The 23,283-nt window shown below is 39.9% G+C and overlaps 1 protein-coding gene and 1 long non-coding RNA gene across 4 annotated transcripts in view; one reads left to right on the top strand and one right to left on the bottom strand.

Moving 5' to 3' along the window:
- The window catches only part of Atf6 (activating transcription factor 6), a 159,810-nt gene that overhangs the window by 98,246 nt on the left and 38,281 nt on the right, over window positions 1-23,283 (top strand). For all 3 annotated transcript variants that reach the window (XM_031388936.1, XM_031388925.1, XM_031388913.1), the window contains exon 16: window positions 16,127-16,211. In XM_031388936.1, coding sequence (XP_031244796.1) covers window positions 16,127-16,211 — 85 coding nt within the window. The remainder of the gene's footprint in view (window positions 1-16,126; window positions 16,212-23,283) is intronic.
- The window catches only part of LOC116103248, a 31,118-nt gene continuing 8,904 nt past the window's right edge, over window positions 1,070-23,283 (bottom strand). The window contains exons 2-4 of the long non-coding RNA XR_004123440.1: window positions 14,391-14,622; window positions 2,990-3,078; window positions 1,070-1,471 (exon numbers count right to left, since the gene is read on the bottom strand). This is a non-coding gene — a long non-coding RNA (uncharacterized LOC116103248). The remainder of the gene's footprint in view (window positions 1,472-2,989; window positions 3,079-14,390; window positions 14,623-23,283) is intronic.

Genomic DNA, 23,283 nt, shown 5'->3' with positions numbered 1-23,283 from the left:
AGTGTTTGGTTTTACCCTAGGTCTTCAGACTATCTAGTCTCTGGTTCTCACCTAAGCTATATTGGGTTCTGTCTCGTGCAGTGGGCCTTAAGTGAAATCAGACATTGATTGGTTATACTCCCAACTTGTTTTTAAACATGATAGCTCTAGAATGAAGATGTCTGAGGTAGCCAAGATGGTCCTTTCAGTTGAGTTCAGACTTCCTATAGCAGGCTATCATGGGCGTAAGATACTTTGTTAAGTGTGAAGTTTTCTTTAGTAAGTATTTTTATTAGTTTATTATCTAGGTCATAATGTACACTTCAGTGAAAGCCATTCAGAGAGAGACTTAAACTTTGTGACCAGGCCTTCTCAAAAGCCAGCTTTGTTTTGGGACTAAGAATGCCTAAAGCAATGGTGGCCAGAATGCCCCTAAAGCATATCTCAGAAATACTGTATCTTCTTTGGGCTTTGGGAAAGAATCTAAAGTATTAGTGTTCTGTACCGTTGGTTTAGGGATGTTGCATACACTTTAGAAGTAAGATAGGAGGTAGATTGGATTTCATGTTTAGAAATTTGAATTACTGTGTTTTTAGCTAGACAAAAGATGTGCACCTCTGTTGATGAGAGTGCTGGAAGGCAAGTCAGGTTCTTCTAAGTGCTTCTTGGAATACGCAGTGGCATCCCTGCGGTGCCACTGAATCCCTGCATTGTCATGAGGTATTCACTACTCTCTTCTTTATTATATTTATATACTTTGGTAGAGAAGAGGGGTTTTAAAAAGCTTAAATTAAAAAAAAACTTATTTATGTACTTATTTTATGTACATGAGTACACTGTAGCTGTCTTCAGAGCCACCATGTGGTTGCTGGGAATTGAATTTAAGGACCCCTGGAAGAGCAGTCAGTGTTCTTAATAACTCCTGAGTCATCTCTCCAGCCTCTAAAGAGAGGGTTTTTAATTCACCTTTTTATTTATTCTAGTGTTGTACACACATCATACTTGATCTTAGTCAGGAAGCAGAAAAGCACTGAAAGTGTTTGGAATTAAGTTGAATTAAAGGAAAAGTGACTCAAAGCCAAGATAGTTGATTCTCTCATTGTCTGTAATACTGCAACTGTTACAGCTGAGCACATCCATGTATGGATGAGTGTACACAAGGAATATGTAGCAATGTTGAGAGATTAAAAATTAAAAATCAATTGTTTTCTGTTATTTTCTGTCTTCCAATTAAGCGTTTCTCATATTGCTGTACTGTCAATGCTTGAAAGTGCCCAGCCAGTTCTCCTTCGTGGTTCCCATGATTTCAGTCAGTGGCTCACCCTGCAGCAGCTGAAGTTATTCCCAACATCTGCATCGTGAGTGCTAATGTCCTCCAAGTCCATTGAAAACAGTGCTCTCACCCCATTAGCAGCCTCCATCGTTCTCCACTGGTGCTCTGGCAGCTTATCTGTAGTCAGGTCTATAATGCTTCATTTGTCCCTCCGGTTTTCTGTATGTAAAAAGCCAAGTAGTTTCTTAAATATGAAAAGGTAGCTTGTTAAATATATAAAGAAATCTTTAAAATAGTCGTATTTGCTAATAAACGTAAAGATATTCTGGTTGAGAAATATTTCATAAACTTTAAACAGCTAAATAGAGGAATGTGAATGTGGCGTCTACCATCTCATTTCTCCACCTGCAGAGTGGAGCTTTTTCTCTGCTCTTTACCTAGAAGGCCCACTTTCGGACAGGCGCAGAGTTACTGAATGTGTGTATTCCACAGCGTCCTCCAGTTTTTCTTTTAGGGGCACCATCTGGAACTGAAGAACTCAATGGACTGTAAGATTGCTCTCTGAGTAGTATTAGCTTCTAACAAATAATGAGTAGGTTATATGAGAAGAGGCCCCTGAGCCATTCTTGCCGGCATGTTGAGCTGGCAGTTAATATTTTTAATAAGCAAGTAAATGAAACGTAATCTTTTCTTTTAAATGGTCATCTCATAAGTTGACATTAGTTTATGTATTAGGAAGAATAAAGTGCTTACTTAGGAATGTAATTTCTATTTATAATTTCAGATCAAAGATTAAGAGTACTAGAGAGAAATGAAGCTAGATATTTTGACTAGCACAGTAAATTATGATAGCTTGTTAAAAAGTATGTTTGACTGGGCATGTCCTGTTCTCCCAGTACTGGGTAAACCAAGGCAGAAAGATTGAGAGTCTGAAGTCGGCCTGACTACAGCAAGCCAGTCCTGAGGGTCATAGAGAGATGCTTTAAAAAAAATCCTAATGTTACTGTACTCAGTGCTAAACTCTACTCTCTCTCTCTCTCTCTCTCTCTCTGTTGTTTTCCCATTCCATTTAGCATCTGAATAGTACATTGTGTAGAGTTCTGTAAAGAATGATGTATCTTGCTAACCCAAAAAATGAAGCAGAAATTTTGTGTTAAATTCAAGTAAAATTTGATAGGTAGTAATAATAAAGAAAAGATATGGTTCCTTATTGCTGGATGTGATTTTCTTTTATCAAGAGAAATTCCAGAATCTACCCAAGTAGTGGGCAGCGTCCAGTGCTAATAGTTAGATCATTGCACGAGGCAAGAGTACTTTCTACTTGTATGGTCTTACTGTCATTTTCTGTAGTCATTTTTAAAGCATTGCTTTTGGTCTGGAGGATGTCAGTATAATGGCGTAGAAGTATGGCCACCACAGTTGGATCTAAATCCCAGCTGAGTCTTTTTACCTCCTGGGTGTGGGACCTACTGATCTCTTAGGTCTCTTCATGCTGTGACACTGTGCATAGAATTATCATGTAATTTCTATCGTACTTAATGATTTTTAAAATGTAATAGCAGACCGTTAAGAAAATTCTCGGTATGACATCGAGATCTGAGAGTTTGGGTGTGGAGGAATGTTCTTGGTGTAGCTCACAGGGAAGCACTGTTCATCTTCTTACTGTGAAGGCTACAGATGCACATTCAGATGCTACATCTCAGGAGGCACAGAGGCAGAGGGCACACAAACGCTCACCTGCCATTTATATGGCTTCTGGAGATCTGAGCTCAAGTCCTCACGGTGCTTTAACCAATGAGTCATCTTCCTAATCCCAAATGGGAAGACTAAAGGAATTAAGATCTGAGAATGATTATAAGTAAATAAATAAAAATAAATAAAAAGAATAATTTCAATATTAGCAACAGAACTATAATAAGAATTTGTCTGAACAACCTTAACATGTTAATCAAAATAGTTATAGTCAATAGATACATATTCTTATATATTAGTAATTATTCTTTTACATTTCAAGTCAGGAATAGTAGAAACTATTATGAGTCAATCTTTAATCTATTCTACTGTGGTTAGCATATATATTATATATAGTATACAATATGTAACATAATACACATATATAACATAATATATAATATGTAGTACATATATAGCTATATGATCTTAACAGCATCTGATTTATATGAATGACCAATGGGTAGTGCCTTTTCTTCTCATTAAGGCAGGGTCTCTCAACTAAACCCAGGGCTCACCAGTATCCCCCTAGCCAGCTCTCTCTACAGATCCTGTCTTTACCTTTCAAGTCTGGAAGCTTGGAACTTTAGGAGCTTCATGCGTGCATGCATGTGTGCGTGTGTGCGCGTGTGCGTGTGTGTGTGTGCGTGCGTGTGTGCGCGTGTGCGTGTGTGTGTGCGTGTGTGTGTGTGTGTGTGTGTGTGTGTGTGTGTGTGTGTGTGTGGTTTGTAAGTTCTGAGAAACGAAGGTTATTTTCCTCCCCAGTGTCACATACTTTTATCTTTATTTAATTTTGCAATAAGTTCCTATGCCTGGAATGCTGGTTCGTTTCTTTGTTTTCCCTGTGCTGGGAATTTCTTTTTACTTTCTTATATGTTCATTGCTTATTATTTTACGTCCTTTATATATTTTTTTTGGTTCCTTGTTGGTGGGTGAAGTCTTTCGATGACTTCTATGAATGCCAGAGAACACAAGCATTGGATCCGTCTAAAGAGTGAACTAATGATCATATTCCCACTAAAAGATTTAACTTGTTTTAAAAGTGATGATCCAAAACTTTGCGCACAGTTAGCTACCCGCCAACCCCCTTAGAACAATACTATCTTTGTCTAACACCTTTCTAAGAGGCTGCCATCTGTTCAGTCTCTGTTGATAAGGAACACTGTGTGACTTTCAATCCAGTGCAGATTCACAACACATTTCTTCTAGTGCATCAGCATTAGTTGATGGTTCAGAGCAGCCCTGTGGAGGGCTAGCAACAGAGAGTCAACTCTGCCATGGACTCTCCACACACTGTCTTAAAAGTCTTTCTGCATGGGACACTATGTTAAAATATTTGTACCTGTTCTTCAGAGACATCTGTGAAACATCTGAGCTCTAATGAGGAAGGCAAATGATTTCGAATTAGTCTGATTCTCAGTTGTCCTTTGTGTGTTACTGTTTCTGATGAAGAACATATTTCCTAATTGGACACTTGAAACATTCTCCTTTAGCCTATCTGATGTATGTTTTGGTTTTTCCATAATTTCAGATAAAATTTTAAATAAATTTGCCATAATTTGGGAAAATTTTGAAAATTGAGTTTTCTCAGTTTTCAAATAATAAGCTTCTTGAAATGTGTCTACTTCATGTTCTGTTGACTTAAGACTTTCTTTAACAGCCGGGTGGTGGTGGCATACACCTTTAATCCCAGTACTTGGGTGGCAGAGGCAGGCGGATTTCTGAGTTTGAGGCCAGCCTGGTCTACAGAGTGAGTTCCAGGACAGCCAGGGCTACACGGAGAAACCCTGTCTTAAGAAAACAAACAAACAAAAAAAGGACTTTTTTAACAAGGAAAAAAGAAGGTCCATTTACTGTTTTTAAAAGATGTGGCTGGACATTAGTGGTGCACGCCTTTTCTAGTGCATCCCAACACTGGAGAGGCAGAGCAGGTGGATCTCTGAATTTGAGGACAGCCTAGTCTACATAGTGAGATTCAGGCCATCCTTGTCTCTAAATAGTGACAAGTTTTGATCATTTTATTACTTCCAACATTTTTTTCACCTAGAAGCCATCTTTGTACATCTGCCCTAATTTTTTTTAATTCCTAGTGAACCACATCAGGCTGTAAATATTGATCAGCAATACTTGTTTCTGTTGGGAAATACAATTAAATCCTCATTTAATTGTAAACAAGATTGTGAAGGTTTCAAAAACTTTCCTAAGGATGTGAGTCATGACCATGGTGACTGGGGAGCCACAAGCTGACCAGGGTAGTTATTAGTCTTTTTTTTATTAAGTCGTATCAGGATGTAAGAAAATCCTATGACATGAAGTTGGGGGAAGTCAGCTGTTCCTTATACAGTTCTTGGCCAAAATATTCTCACTCTTTAATCACTGACAACTCACATTGTCTCTGTAAATGAATCTTAAAAGTCAATAAAGTAGAAATGGACATATAAACATGAAGTGTAACATGTCAACTGATTTAACTCTGATAGGTATAGGAGATTGTGGGGACATAAAAACAGACCAGTTCATCTTACCTAAGCCTAGGGGTAGAGGGCAGAAACAGCAAGAGAAATAAATAGGTCTGAATTGTTCTAGAAGTTTGAAAATAAGAGTAGACACATCAACAACATCCTAATGATTAATTAAAAAGTAAAGCTGGTAAAACAGAATGTCAGATGCAGAGAGACTGTATCACTCCTGAGTTATGGAAGGAATGCATAATAATTAATTCACTCTCAAAAAGCTAACTGAAGCAAACGTTCCTTAGAACACCAAAGCACAAGCAAAAGGGTGGAAAACATGAAGTGGAACTTTGTCAGAAGTAAAATCTGTTTTGAGAAAAGAATGCTGTCAATAAAGATATAAAACAGCTTACCAGTGTAGAAACCACTCGCAAACCAATAATATATCCTAAGAGACGTGCACCCAGACTGTCCAAAGAAATCTTACAATTCAATAATTAAAAAGGCAACCAATTAAAAATGGACAGGAAGAATATAAGGCCACTAAGGCCAGTGTAGGTACCTGTCAGTATATGAAAGGATGAAGACACTGTGGTATACATGTACACAATAGACTGTCTTTCAGCCAAGAAAATGGGTCGAACTAGAGATCATGTTAAGTGAAATGAGGCAGACTTAGAAAAGCAAGCATCATGTCTTCTCTTATATATGAGAAACAAAGGTCCTCACTTCCTAGTAAGAGCACTGTTGACTTAGTGAAAACGAGGCTTTTATTTTATGATTTTTGCACAGTCAGGCATCAGTCCCAAATGGCAGGTAAGCTGACTAGGGCAAAGAACAATCTTTATAACCCGGAGTTCATGGTCCTTCCTGCCTTTCTCATTATCTGAGTAACCGGGGAAGGGGTTATAAAGGCTTACATGTCATCAGGTATTATCTTTCCCTGTCCTCAGTGTTTGTCTTTTTCTCAACAAAACCATGTGCGGGCGCATCTCCGCGCTTTACATCTTATTTATTTTAAAGCCTCTCCGGCTCGTGCCTTACATGCAAGCTTGGCTGTTAGGAATTTTCTTATCAAATTTTAGTTTGCTTGGGATGGCTTTAGCAGAGTTTCATTGGTGGGTAACAGATAGATCTCCAACAGGAGTCAAGGGCTTTGTGTTCTACTGCATTTGGATCTGTGCTTTTGAAAATGAGCTGTCTTATATGTGCGTGTGCACATACACACACACACATACATGAACTACATATGTTCAGTACCTGCTTAGGCCAAAGTATAGGGTCAATACCCTAAGACTAGAGTTACAGGTATCTGTGGGATGTGTGTATTTGGAATAGACTCTGTGTCTTTTGTAAGTGGAGTGTACTTTTAACTGCTGGGCATTTCTCCAAGCCTCTTGTCTAATTTCTTTTTTTTTGTTGTTGTTGTTCCTCTTTTTTATTAGATATTTTCTTTATTTACATGTCATACGATATCTCTTTTCCCAGTTTCCCCTCCAAACAAAAAACAAAAACCAACAACAAGAACAAACCCCTGTTCCCTTCCCCCTCACCACCCCACCCTCTCCTGCTTACTGGCCCTGACATTCCCCTACACTGGGGAAGAGAACCTTCACAGGGCCAAGGGCCTCTCCTCTCACCAATGACCGACTAGGCCATCCTCTGCCACATACGTAGCTGGGGCTATGAGTCCCACTATGTGTACTCCATGGTTAGTAGTTTAGTCCCTGGGAGCTCTGAGGGTACTAGCTAGATTAGAAATAGGAGTGATCAATAAACTATAAATGAAAATGACTACTAAATACACTAAATAAGTTTAAATAAATGTTTGACATCTGAGGACTATTCAGCTAATGACTACTAGGAGACACAATTAGAAGAATACATTTTAAAGATTTTTGTTTTATAATTTATGTGTATGTGTGTGAGCCAGTGTAGGTGTGTGCACAGTGCATGCATGTAAGGCCTGTGGAGACTAAAAAAGTTTCCACAGTAGTAGTAGTAGTTTTGATTTATTTTATTTTTATAAATGTTCATTATTTTTTCTAACTTAACATGGAGATAGCTATTCTGTTCAACTCCTAATATGTTTCTGTCAGCTTGTTTTTCATTTTTATAGACTTTAAAATGTATGATAAGATAGTACCCAGTAAATATTTATTCATGAAAAAAAAATGAGCCGTCAAATTTGCTTATGTAAGGAAACCTAAGTTTTATTTACTTGCGAGCGTGTGCGTTTTGTGTGTGTGTGTGTGAGTGTGTGTGTGTGTATGTGTGTGTGTGTGTGTGTGTATACACCTTTGTCACTGTATGTGTGAAGTTCACAAGTTAACTTTGGGGAGTTAGTTCTTGCCCTCCATCTTGTTGAGACAGAGTCTCATTATTTCTGCTGCCAGACTGGCTGACCATTGAGCTCCCAGGGCTTCCCGTCCCACCACAGATGGTTGCTACTTCATATTTTTGACAGTTTCTTAATTTTTACTAGTATATATTAATTATATATAATAATGGGTTTGTTCTAACTTGTGTACCTGCATTTTCCATTGTATTCAACCCTCAATACTGTCCTTGTCCCTGTCCCTCTCTGGCTAATCTTTTCTTCCCAACTAACCTCCTTCTACTTCTGAGAGGGAGGTGGGGAGCGACCCAGTGGGTTCATTAGCGTTTCAACAAGGCTGTTCTTAATGGCTGTTGTCTGTGAATGCTTTAGTTGTTGATGGATGCATTAGATCATCTTACCTGTGAGGCACAGCAGTGGTGACTACAGTGACTGCTAGTCTGTCAGTGCCACTTCCTAGGGTCAGGCAATTTTCACCTTCGCCATCTTATTATCACTAACCGTTTGTAAATTGTTGTGACTGGTTTGACACTCATTGAAAGGTCTGAGGGAAGACTGCAGTAGATTCTGTTACTCTGGAGATTAGTACAGCGGGGAAGCCCACGGCAGTGTGTCTGATAGGAGCATGTGTTTAGCTCCCTTGGGCAAGAAAGAGTCAAGGAGAAATGTTCATGCGCTGAAGAAGGTGAGGGTGTATGGACAATGCATATGTTTTAAAAAAGAGTATTCTAGGATATGTAGAAAATCAGAGGCCTGAAAGGAAGAATACACACAGTAAAGAACAGAAAAGGCACTGCTGCTGCCAGAGTGCGGAGAACCAGAGAGTAATATGCCGGAAAAGTAGGTGCAACTTCACGGCCACTGAGGTAAATTTCTGACTTTACTCAGATTGGAAGTCATTTTGATTTATATTGTAATAGAATTGTTCTAGATGTAGAAAGGAATATCAAAGCTGAGCAGACTTTGAGACTTTTTTTTGGTGGTTACTTTTGAATTGTCAATTTGCCACTGCCTAGAGTCACCTGAGAAGTTGACGAACTGTTTTTCATATGTGAGCACTTCACCAACATCAGTCATGGCCTTTCCCCAACTCCTTTTGTGCCCCCACTACTTCCTTCCAAATCCATGCTTTCTTTGTCCTATTATACACACATGCACAGGCACACGCACATGTGCATGCATACACAGTCGTCTGACTTCATTTACCATTGCTAGTCTGTTCATGCTTTTAGGACTTGGGACTAATAACCTCTGCAGAAGTTTGTCCCAAGAAGACACTGGCTCTTCCTCTCTCAGTGGCCATTAAGCACCTGGAGCCTTCCTCTAAGGGTGGGAGGCCTTATCTGTGTAATGCGAGTACAAGTGAGTTTCTTGTTGGCAGCAGTGTTCCCTTTCTAGGGTGAGCAGATGTTAGCATGGTTACGCTGGTAGCCAAAGGGCCTGACAAAACCAACTTACAAAAAGAGATAAACAGAATTATTGGCGTTTGCGGTTTAAATTTTTAGGGCATTAAAATTTAAAAGATATACTTTTTCTCCCTTATTTTGTAGTTTGATTTGTGAAGACAAGTCTTTCATAGAGTGTACTCTAGGGCCATTGTATAGTCCTATTTGTGTGAAACCAAGATCAAAATTGCCTTGGAAATAATGTGGCAAGGGTGGTGCTGATGCTAGCTACTGTGGTGCTGCGGTAGCAATGGTGGTGATGGTGGTGGTTATCTTAGAAAATGCTTAGCTTCTATAGACACCGTTAGGGGAATGCCCAGACCCTAAAGGTCATGCTAGGACTAATTACTATAGGCATAAGTTAAGTGGGATTGTCTTGTTTCTTTTCTGTTGTGATAAACAACTTCAAGAAGAAAGGAATCATTTTAGCTCACTGATCCAGGTGACAGTTCATCATGGCATGAAAGTCATAGCAGTAGGAACTTGAAACAGTTGACATATTCACAATTAGAGGAGAGCAATAAATACATGGACGTTAGTGCTTAGCTTGCTTTCTCTACTCTTATATGGATCAGGATCCTCTGCCTAGGGAATAGTGCCACCCACAATAGGCTGTGTCCTCATTTCAATTAATGTAGTCAGGTGACCCCTCCAGTTATGTTTAGAGCCCCCATTTCCTGGGTGATTTTTAGTTTTTATCAAGCTGACAATTAACAGGAATCATCACACTGTCTCTCTCTCTCCCCCCCTTCTAGGAAGCTAGAATCACTGGTATGAAAGAGTCAGGTAGCAGGGTGTCACACAGTGGTAGACCACATGCTTAACATTCATAAGGCTTGGGTTTGATTCCTGGAACCAACAAAGATGGGAATAAGACAGGGAGGGTGAGAAGGCCAGCTAGCTAGACTACTGCTTCTTTGTGCTCTGTTCCCATCCTGCCATGTTGCCTCTACAGCCTCATGACATTCAGGGAGCTTTCTACAGAGTCTGATACAAGACTCATATCCCAAGGCAAACTTGTTTGACCTTATTAGAATTTCAAACTCATTTTTCATGGTGACCTTGCCAGAACTGTCAAGACTGCATTAGATGTCAAATTTTTCCTCTTGTCAGAATAGAAATGTTGGCTCCTTCTTGGGCCATCTGTGGTACACTAATGGTTTTGATTTATTCTTTGTCTCCCTGATACATATTAGTGGTTCAGATTTATTCTTTATTTTTCCTATTGTTTGGTCTGTAGTTTTATTGCATACATTAGTGGCACAAATACCACATTCATTTTAGCTGTTTCTACTAACTGCTTCTATTTGGGAGTGAGTAATGTATTTGCTTATGTTTTTAATATGGTGAGACGCTCTACATCATTTAATAGACTTTACATGATGGCATTCCACTTAATTTTACTACCTCCAATTTTTTCTTGCAATTTTTGTTTTCATGGTATTTTATTAATGTGTGTCTGTATATTTTGATGAATTCAAATTTCCTAATTATTTCTTTAGTGAGTAGGCACGTTGGGTTTCTAATCAACAGTTTGTGTAACTACAGGAAAACAGTATCAGTTCCAAATGTTGTGGATTTAAGTAGTAACTTTGAAAGGCCCCCTTCTGACTGCTGCTCTGGCTCTTTTGTCTTTGAGGTTTGGCAGCTTGAAAGACAGTTGGGAAAAGGAAGAGATACATTGTGACAGTAGAAAACTAAAGCTTCCAGAGATGGAAGTTAGAGAAAACTCAAAGCTGGTTTTGGAATAAGGGTGGATGTTGGTTTTTTTTCTTTCTTTCAATCTGGTTTCTATATTTGAAAAACAAGCCATCTCAAGAATTCAGTGGATATAGGCCAAATATGAAATGTTAAGAGTTCATTGTTGTCAGTGTTGGCCTGATACACAAACCTCTGACTCACAGCAGGCCATCCCAGTGAAGGAGAGCTGCGTGGTGCTATAATACTCGAAGCCTTTGCAGACTGAGAATCCTCACTCACTGGGAGGAGCTATTCTAGGTATTCCTTCCTATCACAGACAGACCCCCACACTGAGCCAGAGTTTCTCATATAGGAGAAGCTGTCCCATCTAGTATGACATGAACTGGCTATGTATTTTATTCAACTCTTAGTATTTCACTTGCCAGCTTTTGATGTAAATGTCAGCGCTGTGTTTAAGACTACATCTGCTCCTCAGAATCCCATGTTGTCTGTCTTCCGTAAATCACACTCACAGTCCTTATGCCACAATTCCTATTTACCATGTATAATCACTTTAATTATAATAAGAACTTACAGATTGTTAAACAGTGTGGTGCAAACTTATTGTTTTTGGTGCCATTTATAGTTTTGCAATAAGAAAAATAAAGCTAATCTACTTACTTTTATCAAGCTGTGTTATTTTACTTAGTTTATCAGTTTTATGTAATATTGAATATGCAGCCACACTCACAAGTCAGCAATTAGAAAACCTAATTAGCAATTGGTTTAGTAAGTCAGTGTGTACTCGGTGGAAATGTAGAGCCAACATTTGTTAGCTCTACTGTCTGAACTCCAGCTAAGGAACATGCCTTATGCTTTTACTCAACCTGTCTCTGATGCTTTCATTTCTTTTGTTTTGTTTTGTTTTTGTTTGTTTTTTAGTTAGTTTGTTTGTTTTTTGAGACAGGGTTTCTCTGTGTAGCCCTGGCTGTCCTGGACTCACTCTGTAGACCATGCTGGCCTCGAACTCAGAAATCCGCCTGCCTCTGCCTCCCAAGTGCTGGGATTAAAGGCATGTGCCATCACTTCTTTAAAAAGGTGAAATGCCGTTTAATGCTATACCATGTCTTCATGCTTGGACTGTCTCTAACAAGGTGCGTGGGAGAGGGAATCCGAGGACTATATACCAAACTGCTATCTTAGATCATGCATCATGGCCAATATTGACAAAAGCTGATGCTTTGTTCTCACTGTGAAGAACTTTGATGCTCTCTAATCTATGGGAGTAGGAGTACTAAAGCATTGGCTGTAATTTTTGTCCATCCCTGAAGACATCCTGTAGCTTATCAGCCCTATATAGGAATTTCAGAAGCCCATTTGAAAATGTCTTAAAATAAGCAACGAGATTTTGAATGGCAGTGTTGAGATGTATTTATTTTTAGAGCAATATTCCTTTTATTTCTAAATAGCTAAACTTTTGTTGTAGTTGATTATTTTAACTGACCTAATAGGAATGAAACAACTTTGTTAAAATCCATCAAATTATACCTTGGCTTTTCCAAGGCTAAAATTCCTCCATTAGTTCATTAATATGGATTTAGATAAAATGAGAGGGGGTCCCTATCAAGACATATGAATAATAAATATGGCTTTTCTGTGCAGTTAAACATAGTGGCACACATCTTTAATTTTAGCACTTGGGAGGCAGATAAGTCTCTGTGAGTTCAAGGCCATTCTGGTCTACACAGCAAGTTCTAGGCCACCCAAGGCTACTTAGTGATAGATACTCTGTCTCAAACAAAGTTGATGAAGCTAACCCTGGTGGTGCTAACCTTTATTGAATTTCTGTTGGCCAAATATCTTTAGTACTGATTCACAAACAGATCTGTAGCTAGTTATTATACCTAGCTTTAGATTTTGACAGAAAATCCAATGCAGTAGTGATCTAGGAAAATCCAAATGTTATCTCTGTCACATAACTTTTAAAGATCTTTCTATGGTTTCGCAGTCACCAGGCTCCCTATGCCCTGTTGTATTGCTCTGTAATCCTCTAGTACAGCCTCCATTGCAGAGCCCACTGTGGGCTCTACCACCATGGCTGCTTTCTAGCTGGCAGGAGGAGAACGTGAGCCTTCCATCGTTGTCCTTCCAAAGAAGTGCTTTCACCAAGACTACATTGCCTCACCTGGCTGCCGATGAGTCTGCTTTCTTCCCAATTAAGTGTCATAGGCTCTATTTCTAGTCCAGAATTATAGTAACCAAAGAGCACATATTGGAACCAACCCACCATCCATCTCTCAGTGCACCTGAATTTCTCGTCTTTAAAACACCCCATAGCGTAGTGCCGACTATATGGTAGGTAAGCATGCTCAGTAAATGTTTTCTGTAATGGGTGGTAGAAGTCTATAAACACTTGTTGACTGATTGAGGTTCCTGGTTTCTACATTTATAACTAATAGGATTAATGATCTAAATGAGAGTGATATGAACTTAGGAAAATAATTCAAAGTTCATTGTTGATTTAAGGACCATTTTTCCCCCAAAGGAAGTAAGGTACCTGTTTAACAAACCAACTGTAGAGTCCTAACTATATGTATAACATTTTTTTCTTAAAGATTTATATATTTTATGTATGTGAGTACATTGTTGCTATCTTCAGACACACCAGAAGAGGGCATCAGATCCCATTATAGATGGTTGTGAGCCACCATGTAGTTGCTGGGAATTGAACTCAGGATCTCTGGAAGAACAGTGAGTGCTCTTAACCACTGAGCAATCTCTCCAGCCCCCATTAACATTTTTATACAAAATACTGTTAGAATTGGTAACAGACTAGCTTGGCTCCCTTCAGTTTTGATCAGTAAAATAAGCATTTTAAGTTATAGGCGCCATCTTGTATGACTCCCTAAATTCTGTCCCTAGCAATGGGAAAAACAAAAAGCCCAGGCGACACCTATGAGCCCAGCTTTCAGGAGGTAGAGGCAACTTATTTCCTTAGTAGACCCTTAAACAAAGAATGGCGATCCCACAGTTTGCGTGTCTTTAATGAGAAACAAAACAGGTTAACTTTAATTATGTGCATAAATATGATGTGATTCCTTTTTATAAACAATAGTATAATTTTTTACTTCCTGCTACAAAATGTAGGAGATAATACATTTGAAAAGTCCTGTTTAGAAACATTCAGATCTCCAAAGGAAACTCATAATTAAATCTGAGTCCGACTCTAACCATCACCAATATGATCTAAGTGTGTTTGTTTTTACAGTAACCTTAATTTGGGGCTTGCAGTTTGAGGGTTACTTTGTTATTCAATTTAGAGCCCATGAAACACTATTTTAATTATAGGAGCTAAACTATTTATAAATTTCATAACAGGAAGATGAGCAAATTGTGTTTCTTCTAGGATATAATTTATTATCTTGCTTTCAGAAATGTGTGATCTTTGTGTCTAACAATGCAGTTAAACAAAACAGGAAAAGGAAAACAACCTCTTTCTCCAGGGCTGGGAGCCTCTCAGACCCTCACTCTTCTCTCCATTATTGAAAAGTGTGTTCTCATGGCACTGTGGCTCTGAATCCCACGAAGTGCAGCAGTGAGCAGAGTGTCTCTGCACAGTTCTGCTCCCGTCCACAGCTTGGCGTTTGTGGTCTAGGTTTCTCCTTTGCTTTGCTGATAACTTCATTAATCAGCTGCATCACATCTGACATTCGAGGAGTTTGTCTATAGAGCAAGTTTGTTGAATGAGTGACAGTGAGCTCTAGGAACAACAACAAAAAGCAGCACCAAGTAGGTTCGACTTAGGGTCTGTCTAGCTCAGCCTAACGCGCTCCCGTAAGGAGAAATGCTGTCAGAGCCCTTACCCCTGGGTATGCATGTGTTTGTTAGGAAGAGTTGTTGACAATACTAGTGACTATCAAAGTCATAAGTCCTTTATGACCAGCTTTAGACCGTCTACAAATGCGTCTATATTTTCCAAAGCTCTCGACCTCCTCACTATTTGCAGCCCACCTCCCTTTGGCTTATTTTTGAGTGGCTGTGTGGCTGCAGACCTGGCAGCCTAGATACTTTGAGTCACTCACAGGTAATCAAAAGTTGTCTGTCATTTTATAGAAATGTAGAAAACAGAGTTCTTTAAACTCTCTACCTTAACTGTGTGCTTTTTGTGGGTATGTGTATGTGCAGATGTGCTTGTGGGTATATGTGTGTGGGCAAAGGTAGGAGGCTAGTCTCGGGTATTGTTCCTGGGACAAGGCCTCTCACTGGCCTGGAGCCCTCCAGTTAGGCTATGTTGGTGAGCTGTGGAATGCAGGACACCTTCTATCTCTCTTCCCTGGTGCTGGGATTATAGCACACCCCCCACACCTGGCTTTACGTACATGAACTCTGATATCGAACTTAGGTCTTCATATTTGCATAGCAATTTGAATGCCCCAGCACATTTTAGTATGCTCTTGACACAGATATTCCTAACAGTGTAGCATTTACCTAAAGGAAGGCACAAAGCAGGCAGGGCCTAGAGCTCTGGACCTGCTTTAGACTTTACATTTTGGAGGACAAAAAGATTCTCTCTTTTACGTTTGAAAATGACTGTTTAGTTGGAAGCCACTTTGGTGTCTTGTATCATAATCTACCCATCATTCTATAGGGCTGGAAACTGAGACCTGGACAGAGGATGCAGTCTTGTCCTGATCATACACCTATGTAGTGGCATGACTGCATGCAGCAATGTAGTTGTCTTGACAACTTGACCAATATTCTTTATGGTGCCCTAGTTATATAGTGTTATCAAAATACAGGAGTATTCAAAAACTGCCACAGGTTGGGCAGTGGTGGCACACACCTTTAATCCCAGTACTTGGGAGGCAGAGGCAGGTGGATTTCTGAGTTAGAGGCCAGCCTGATCTACAGAGTGAGTTTCAGGACAGCCAGAGCTACACAGAGAAACCCTGACTCAAAAAAACCAAACAAAACACACACACACACACACACACACACACACACACAAACCAAACTTGCCATAGTCTGACAGTGGCAGTTCCCACTTCTGGAAAATGTATATTATTAAGATAATTTGTAGTTCATTTCTTCTAAGCCAAGTTTATATAAAAAATTAATTTTCATGACCTGAGTAAAATATTGGCTCCCTAAAAAATATAAATCTGGAGTGTTCCTAAAGTAAACTTGTCGTCATGATGTATAAAATGGTATTTTTTTTTAATTTTAGGATCACCTGCTATTACCAGCTACCACCCATAACAAGACCACAAGACCAAAAATGTCAATTGTATTACCAGCAATAAACATAAATGGTAAGTTAAAATTTTGATTTGTCAACACAAGAGTCCTTTGCTTAACCAGTGTTCTCTTGGTTAGTGAGAGGGTATTCAAGACTGTCACTCAGACAAATTTATACATATATTATTTGGAAATGTTTCTCACTATTTTATAAAGACATTTTAATTTCATTATTATTTGTAAACTACTTACTATATTTCTTAAGATTTATTTTATTATTTTTTAAATTTATATGCATTAGGGGAGGTATATACAGGCCAGAAGGGGGTATTGGGCTCTCTGGAGCTGGAGTTAAAGGAGGTAGTTGTAAGTGAGGGCACAGTTCCACTGAACTAGACTACTCTGTGGGTAGAAAGAAAGTTTATGTAGGAAATCAAACTGCTGGGCTGTCTCAGAGGGTGGAGAACAGAGGGCGGTAGGAAGTGGGAACCTACTTACCCACGTTGTCTTCTTGCCTCTCTCTACATGCATAGCTCCGAAGATAGTTCATTATCCAGACTACTGTGTGATGAGGGAGAACTTAGTACAACTGATTATGTTGTACTCTGAAGACTGTTTTTATGAAATCTCTTGTTCTTTTTTTTTTTTTTTTTTTTTTTTTTTTTTTTTTTTTTTTTTGGTTTTTCTAGACATGGTTTCCCTGTGTAGCCCTGGCTGTCCTGGAACTCACTCTGTAGACCAGGCTGGCCTCAAACTCAGAAATCCGCCTGCCTCTGCCTCCCAAGTGCTGGGATTAAAGGCGTGCACCACCACCACCCGGCAAATCTCTTGTTCTTATCCCATAGCTACTTGGGTTTCTTTGCTTAAGCTCTGAACTGGCTTTGGTTAGTTCATTTTTACAGAAGTTATTTTCTAAATATCACCCAGGCAGAACCAACTTGATTTTGTTCTTTAAACTGGGCTCTTATGCAGTACAGTGCCTGCTGTTGTTTCATAGCACTGGGCTGTCCGTTTAAATGAAGCTGTAAACAGTAAGATGCTGTTTGTCTCTGTTTGTGTTGGCTAGGGAACTCAGTTTTAAAGATAAATCTTTCCTGGATTTGGGAAATACAATTGTTAGCAGATCATTTCCTTTTTAATCTGTTCCAGACTTTTTTTTTTTTTTTTTTTTTGCCAATAAGTTTTGAGTAATTTTCCTTTTAAGATATCATAAATTTAGGAAAATTAAGATTAAAATTCAGGAACTCCTGACAGAGAACATGCTGCATGCTAAGCCCGCTGCTTTCCTGTGCCTCTCTTCTGAATGGTGCCCTTAGCCCTTTGCTATGAGGTTTTCCTCAGATTAGAGCTTGATTTTATTCATTGACCTCTGAGCTTTCAGGGAGGGGGAAGACATCCTCGTTTACCACCACGACTAATCGATGATGTCACCTTTTCTTTCTCCTGCCCTCCCCCACACCGTTCAGTCGTAGCGTGTTCCTCTAACCTTGCAGTCATCGGCACCCACAGCACCTCTCATCTTTCTGCACAGCTCTGGGCTGCAGAGCATCCCATGAGCAGTTCTTGGGAGAGTTTCTCTCAATGGTTAATGCTATGTAAGGCAAACCAATACATGTGTGTCCTTGGAGAAGAATAGCGAGGCTGAGCAAACCAAACCAATACTCAGTGCTCCTCTCCCCCTGCCATATTTATGCTTGTTCATCACAAGTCCTTCCACGTGTTTACTATATCAAAACATCCTTTCACCTGTGACTGCTTCAGGAAAACATTCTTTCCTGTGTTGGCTTTAGTAAGCCATCCTTTCACCTGTGTGCCCAGCCAAACATTTGCATAGCTGGCTTTCCACAGAACTGGAAGTTTGCGCTTCGTTCCTTACTGTCACCGCTCTTGCACATACCCCTTGATTCGCAGCTTCCTTTCTCTCCTCATTCCCCTACTTGCTCCAAAGCCCACTCTATTAAACCCAACCATTCTTTTAATGCCTGCTGCCAGGCATTTAAAGCTAACTAGAAAATATCAACCAATCAAATCAAATTGATTGACTTCAAGGTTATGACCATAGATTTCAGTGGGGCATTCCTAGAGCCAGTCCTTGCTAATGAATTCACTTTCTTCCCTCTGAAGCAAGGATTCTTCTGATCTTCATTTTTCAAATCTCCACTACATCCTTTCCCCAACCTCCCTCAGATTATAAACTCACCAAGGGCTACGCTGAAAAAAAAAATGATGCAAAAATTGTGTCACATGTTCACTACCACTGGCCCAGGTAGAGCACCTCCCACAACCTCTACTCCTCTTGATGTACTGAAAGAAAAATTTCCTCTCTGGGAGATCAGTCAAATACTGGTTGTATACTCCATGCCTTTGGTGCAGAATATTCTAACAGGTGGTAGAGTTTTTATGACTGACCTCAGTTGGTGCTTTGAGGTTGAAACTTGGGCTGGACTATAAAGGATACAGCAAATATAAGGGATTTGCTTGTGTGTGGATAGCATCCAGCTACAACTGACAGAGGCTAAGTAAGCTTGAACTTAAGCTAGGCTTTACAAATGTGTGGAGAAATGCACAACAGGGGCTACAGTGAACCAGTCTGCTTGCTAATACTGACCAACAACTCGAGGGTACCAAGACCAGGAAGTCTGCATTAATTGGCTCTTCTCAAATAAGCAAATCATCAGCTCTGTATTCCAGGCAGAAAGGAGAGGAAACAGTGTCTTGGACAACGAACATCTTTCAGAGACTTCTAGTAAATTCTTTGCCTGTGCCTCATTGAACATGAATTGTGACCAATACTTAGACCTAGTTTCATGTTAGGCTCAGAAATATAATACTTTAATGAGGTACACTGCGATCTGAAAAAGAAAGAACTAGTTCTTTGAGTCCTTGAGGAGACGGGTTGGATTAGGCAGTCAGACGGGCAGCTGTTCCCTGCTGCAGCACTCCACCATGTGCTGAGCTGGACTGAGCAAGTAGCCTGGAGAAGATGGTTTTAGAAAGACTGCTATTGGAAAGAGAAGAGCAATAAGTGTTTACTGGAAGGGATGCATCCAGATGACTTGTATCATTAGTAGAGAAGTTACTTTAAGCTATCAGACCACAAGGTGAGGACTGTCAAGTTATGGCTCAGCAACTGTATGGCCCTAGCATGTGGTGGGCAGTGCCTGGGCTCCATCTCAAGCACTGCAAAAATAAGAAACTATTAATTCTTCTGAGGCATATAACAGACAGAACAAAAAAGATGAGCCTGGAGGAAGAGTAAGGTGAATGGAATTTGCAGAGAAAGTAAGCTTGGATACATTGCAGCAATTGAGATGATCAAAGACCTGGAATGGAAAAAAAGGGAAAAATTTCAAAAGTAATTCCAAAGGAAAAATATCTCTACGGCTTGGCAGCTGGTGGTCTATGAGCAATAAAGATCCCACAGTGTAACTCCATGTTCACCACTTGCTCATCAACCTACTGTTGGTATTTTAAGAGGGTTGCCAGGGCCAGTGAGATGGTTTCGTGAGTAAAGGGCTTGCTGACAATCCTATGGCCTGAGTTCAATTCCCAGGACCCACATGCAGGTAATTGACTCCTGCAACTTGTCGTCTTGTCTCTTCCTCTATGGACCTGGACCTGGACCTGAGAGAAAGAGAGACCGAGAGGGAGGGAGGGAGGGACAGAGACAGACTGACAGGTGAATGCTGTTAAAAGTGGAATCATTGGAATCATAAAATAAATAAACTTTGAGATAGGTCTATTTTATACCTACTCAGCAAATTGTCTTTTAAGATTTCATCACATTGCCAGGTATATCATAAATGTAGCTTTTTAGTGTATTTTGTTGAATGTACCATAGCTTGATTTCCCACTCACCAGTGGATGTTTGCATTGTTTCCATTCTGTTGGTGTGTTTGCCTTTTTATTATTATTTATGGATAGAATGATTGCTCTGCTGAGGGTTAAACCCAGGACCGTGAGTTTACCAGGTAAAGGATACTACCATTGAGTAAACTACATACCCAACACCAACCCTTGGTTTTCTTCTTGTTTTGTTTGAGAGCCAAGCATGGTGGTGTATATCTGTAATCTCAGCACTTGGGAGGCAGAGGCAGGAAGATCTGGAGTTCAAGGCCATTGTCACCTATCTAGTGAGTTAAAGGCCAGTCTAGAATAAAAGAGACCCTCTTGCAAAAAATAGAGAGAAGTTGTGATCTAGGCCAAACCAGATTAGATGGGGCTCTAGAGAAGGCAGGGATTAGCTAACCAGGGGAGTAGGAAGGAGTACCAGATAGAGAAGTAACTTCACCTCCTTGTGCTTGTGTGGCATTTCAGATTGCCCACTTCCTTGCCAGCTATGCCGCCCTCGAAGACACAACTGACACCTGCCACCCCTGAACAGTTTTTCTCATCTCTCGGCCGGTTGTTGGCTTTCCTTCCACTACACACCACCATAGCCTCTTGCTCTGACGTTATCCTGCACTACTCAAAGATGTTCATCTTGAGTGTGCTGTATTGTTCATACTCATCAGTCTCCTTCTCCCCTTCTCTTCCTGAAGAATCACATTACTCAGTTTTCAAATGTGCTTCTTTTCAAGCTGTGGATTTTCCCGTGTTATGTTTTCATAAAGCAGCTCTCCTGTGGCCCTATCCCGCCTCTTTCATTTCCTCTAGCTGCCCTTATTTTCCACTTTATTCTTACATCATTAGTGTACCCACTTTGAATTCTCACACCGTGGCTTCACCAATTAGCACAGCCTTTCTGGAAAGTTCTTCTACAAAGTAACTCTAAAAATAGGTCTGTGTTTCTGAGTAGATGAAGCAGTGTCAGACAGAGTGCTTCTATGCACTGGATGGAATTTCCCTTGCCAAGAGTGGCTATGGCTTTGATGACTGGTTGGCACTCGCATAGGAAGAATGTCTTCTTTGGGTAGTTTGTCTTGGTTACTGATTATTTAGTCTATAGGTGCCTTCACCAGACTCCAGGGTTTAGAGTAGAGCAGCTTGCATTGGGTCTTGTAAGATTTTGATCCTTCCTTGATACAGGAGCTGGTTGCAGAGCCACTGTTCTGACCTTCAGAGTCTCTTTCTTTCAGGAAGATCTCTTTCACTCTTCCTGCTGTGTGGCAAAAAATCTGTTTTTACTCAAACAGATGGTTTAGCTTTCAACAAATAAAAACTAGAGGTCAGCATCTACTTAAGCCAACTTTTTTTATAAATCCTCCTAACTTTAAAAAATCTGAATACTTCATTTTATATATCAGAATGGGCCTATCATGATACTGGAAAATTAAGAACCATGTATTTTGTCAGAATATTAAACCATTTCAATATTCAAAATTGTTGAATGTGGACTCTCTGATTAATGTAGGACCAGCTGGAAGCACTAGGGACCATAACTGTCTTTGGAGCATTGCATAAGTTCTTGCATGTTAATTCTTTGTTATTTAAGACATCTGGATACTGAGATATGATAAGCCAGCATCTTTTCAAAGATGTACATATCAAATTTTTGTCCAAATTAAGATATATTTCTCCAGGGTTTTTTTGTTTGTTTGTTTGTTTGTTTGTTTTGTTTTCAAGACAGGGTTTCTCTGTGTAGCCCTGGCTGTCCTGGAACTCACTCTGTAGAGCAGGCTGGCCTCGAACTCAGAAATCCACCTGCCTCTGCCTCCCAAGTGCTGGGATTAAAGATGTGCGCCACCACTGACTTGCTTATATTTTTCCACTTTTATAGTAAGAATTGCAGAGGCTTCAAAGATCTATATATTTTTAGAGCTTTTATATAAAATCTTAACTGAATATATACCTAGATGTGTGTGTGTGTGTGTGTGTGTGTGTGTGTGTGCGCGCGCGCGCATGCGCGCGCGCGCGTGTATACTTTGGAGAAGGAAGAGTAGCCTTTGGACTCTATTTAAATATTCAAAGACTACTTGCCTCTACATTTATTACAGTTTTACAGAAACAAACATGTTTTAAATAGCAGAGATAAGACTAAATAATGAGACAAATGTAAACTGTAAAGTAGTTTGTTGCTGAGGAAGGAAGTGGTAGCAAGGCCATGGTAACAGTTCCTTGAGAGATACCTAACACCTACCGTATTCTTCCACCCTTCTTACTATATAGGGTAGAACTGTATGAGAAATCTGACCCACTTGTTATTGTATAGAAGTATAGACTAGGGCAAAGAAAGACCAATGTCCATGGACTCAAGCCATAGACCATCGTGGTGGACAAGGCCTTAGTGCATCGTCATCTGTGCCATAGGCCATCAGGATGGACAAGGCCTTAGTGCATCATCTGTGCCATAGGCCATCAAGGTGGACAAAGCCTTAGTGCATTGTCATCTGTGCTAATTCCCTTTCAGGGTTTGGATCCCCTCTGAAACATTTCATTCAGTGGCCAACCAGTTGAGATATAATTACTTCCAGGGACAGTCTGCCTGCTTTAAAAAGCTCTGACAACTGCAAATTCTTCCTCTTCTGTCTCTTCCTTAGTCCACGGTATTATAGATGAATATATTCTTCTTCTTCATGATCATCTTCAGCTGTTTGCATATTGCATACCCCATGAATCTCTACATTCCAAGATCTAGTGTTTAGAGGTCTGTTCTTGCTTTCTGGCATGCAACCAGACCTGCCTCGGAAGCCATTTTTCTTTCCTGTTCTTTTGAGACTGAGTCTCTCTCTGGTAGTCCTGGCTGTCCTGGAATTTACTATGAAGACCAGATTGACCTTGAACTCAGATCTGCTTGACTCTACCTCCCAAGTGCTGGGATCAAAGACATGCACCCTTATACCTTGCTAGCAGCCATTTTTCTTTAGTCTTGTTACTTCTTTTCAGTCCTGGTCATTCTCTGTAGAATAGATTCAGTCTTATCATATCTCTTGAGAAAGCTGATGAAAGATGAGCATAAATAGAATCTTCAGATTCTCTGTGGTATATTTATCTTTTTTTTTCATTTAGTTAGTTATTAATTAGTTTTTTGTGACAGGGTTTCTCTATGTAGTCTTGGCTACATAAAGAGTCCTGAAACTCACTCAATAAACCAGGCTAGCCTTGAACTCACAAAGATTTATCCATTTCTGCCTCCCAAGTTCTGGGATTAAAGGCATGTACTTCCACTGCCCAACTTCTATGTGGTTTATGTCTATTGGTGAAGCC

Source organism: Mastomys coucha, unplaced genomic scaffold (genome assembly GCF_008632895.1).
Source record: "Mastomys coucha isolate ucsf_1 unplaced genomic scaffold, UCSF_Mcou_1 pScaffold1, whole genome shotgun sequence".
In the NCBI taxonomy this organism is placed as follows: domain Eukaryota; kingdom Metazoa; phylum Chordata; class Mammalia; order Rodentia; family Muridae; genus Mastomys; species Mastomys coucha.
Note: the sequence above shows the minus strand (reverse complement) of the source record. Positions and strands in the feature narration are given on the sequence as shown.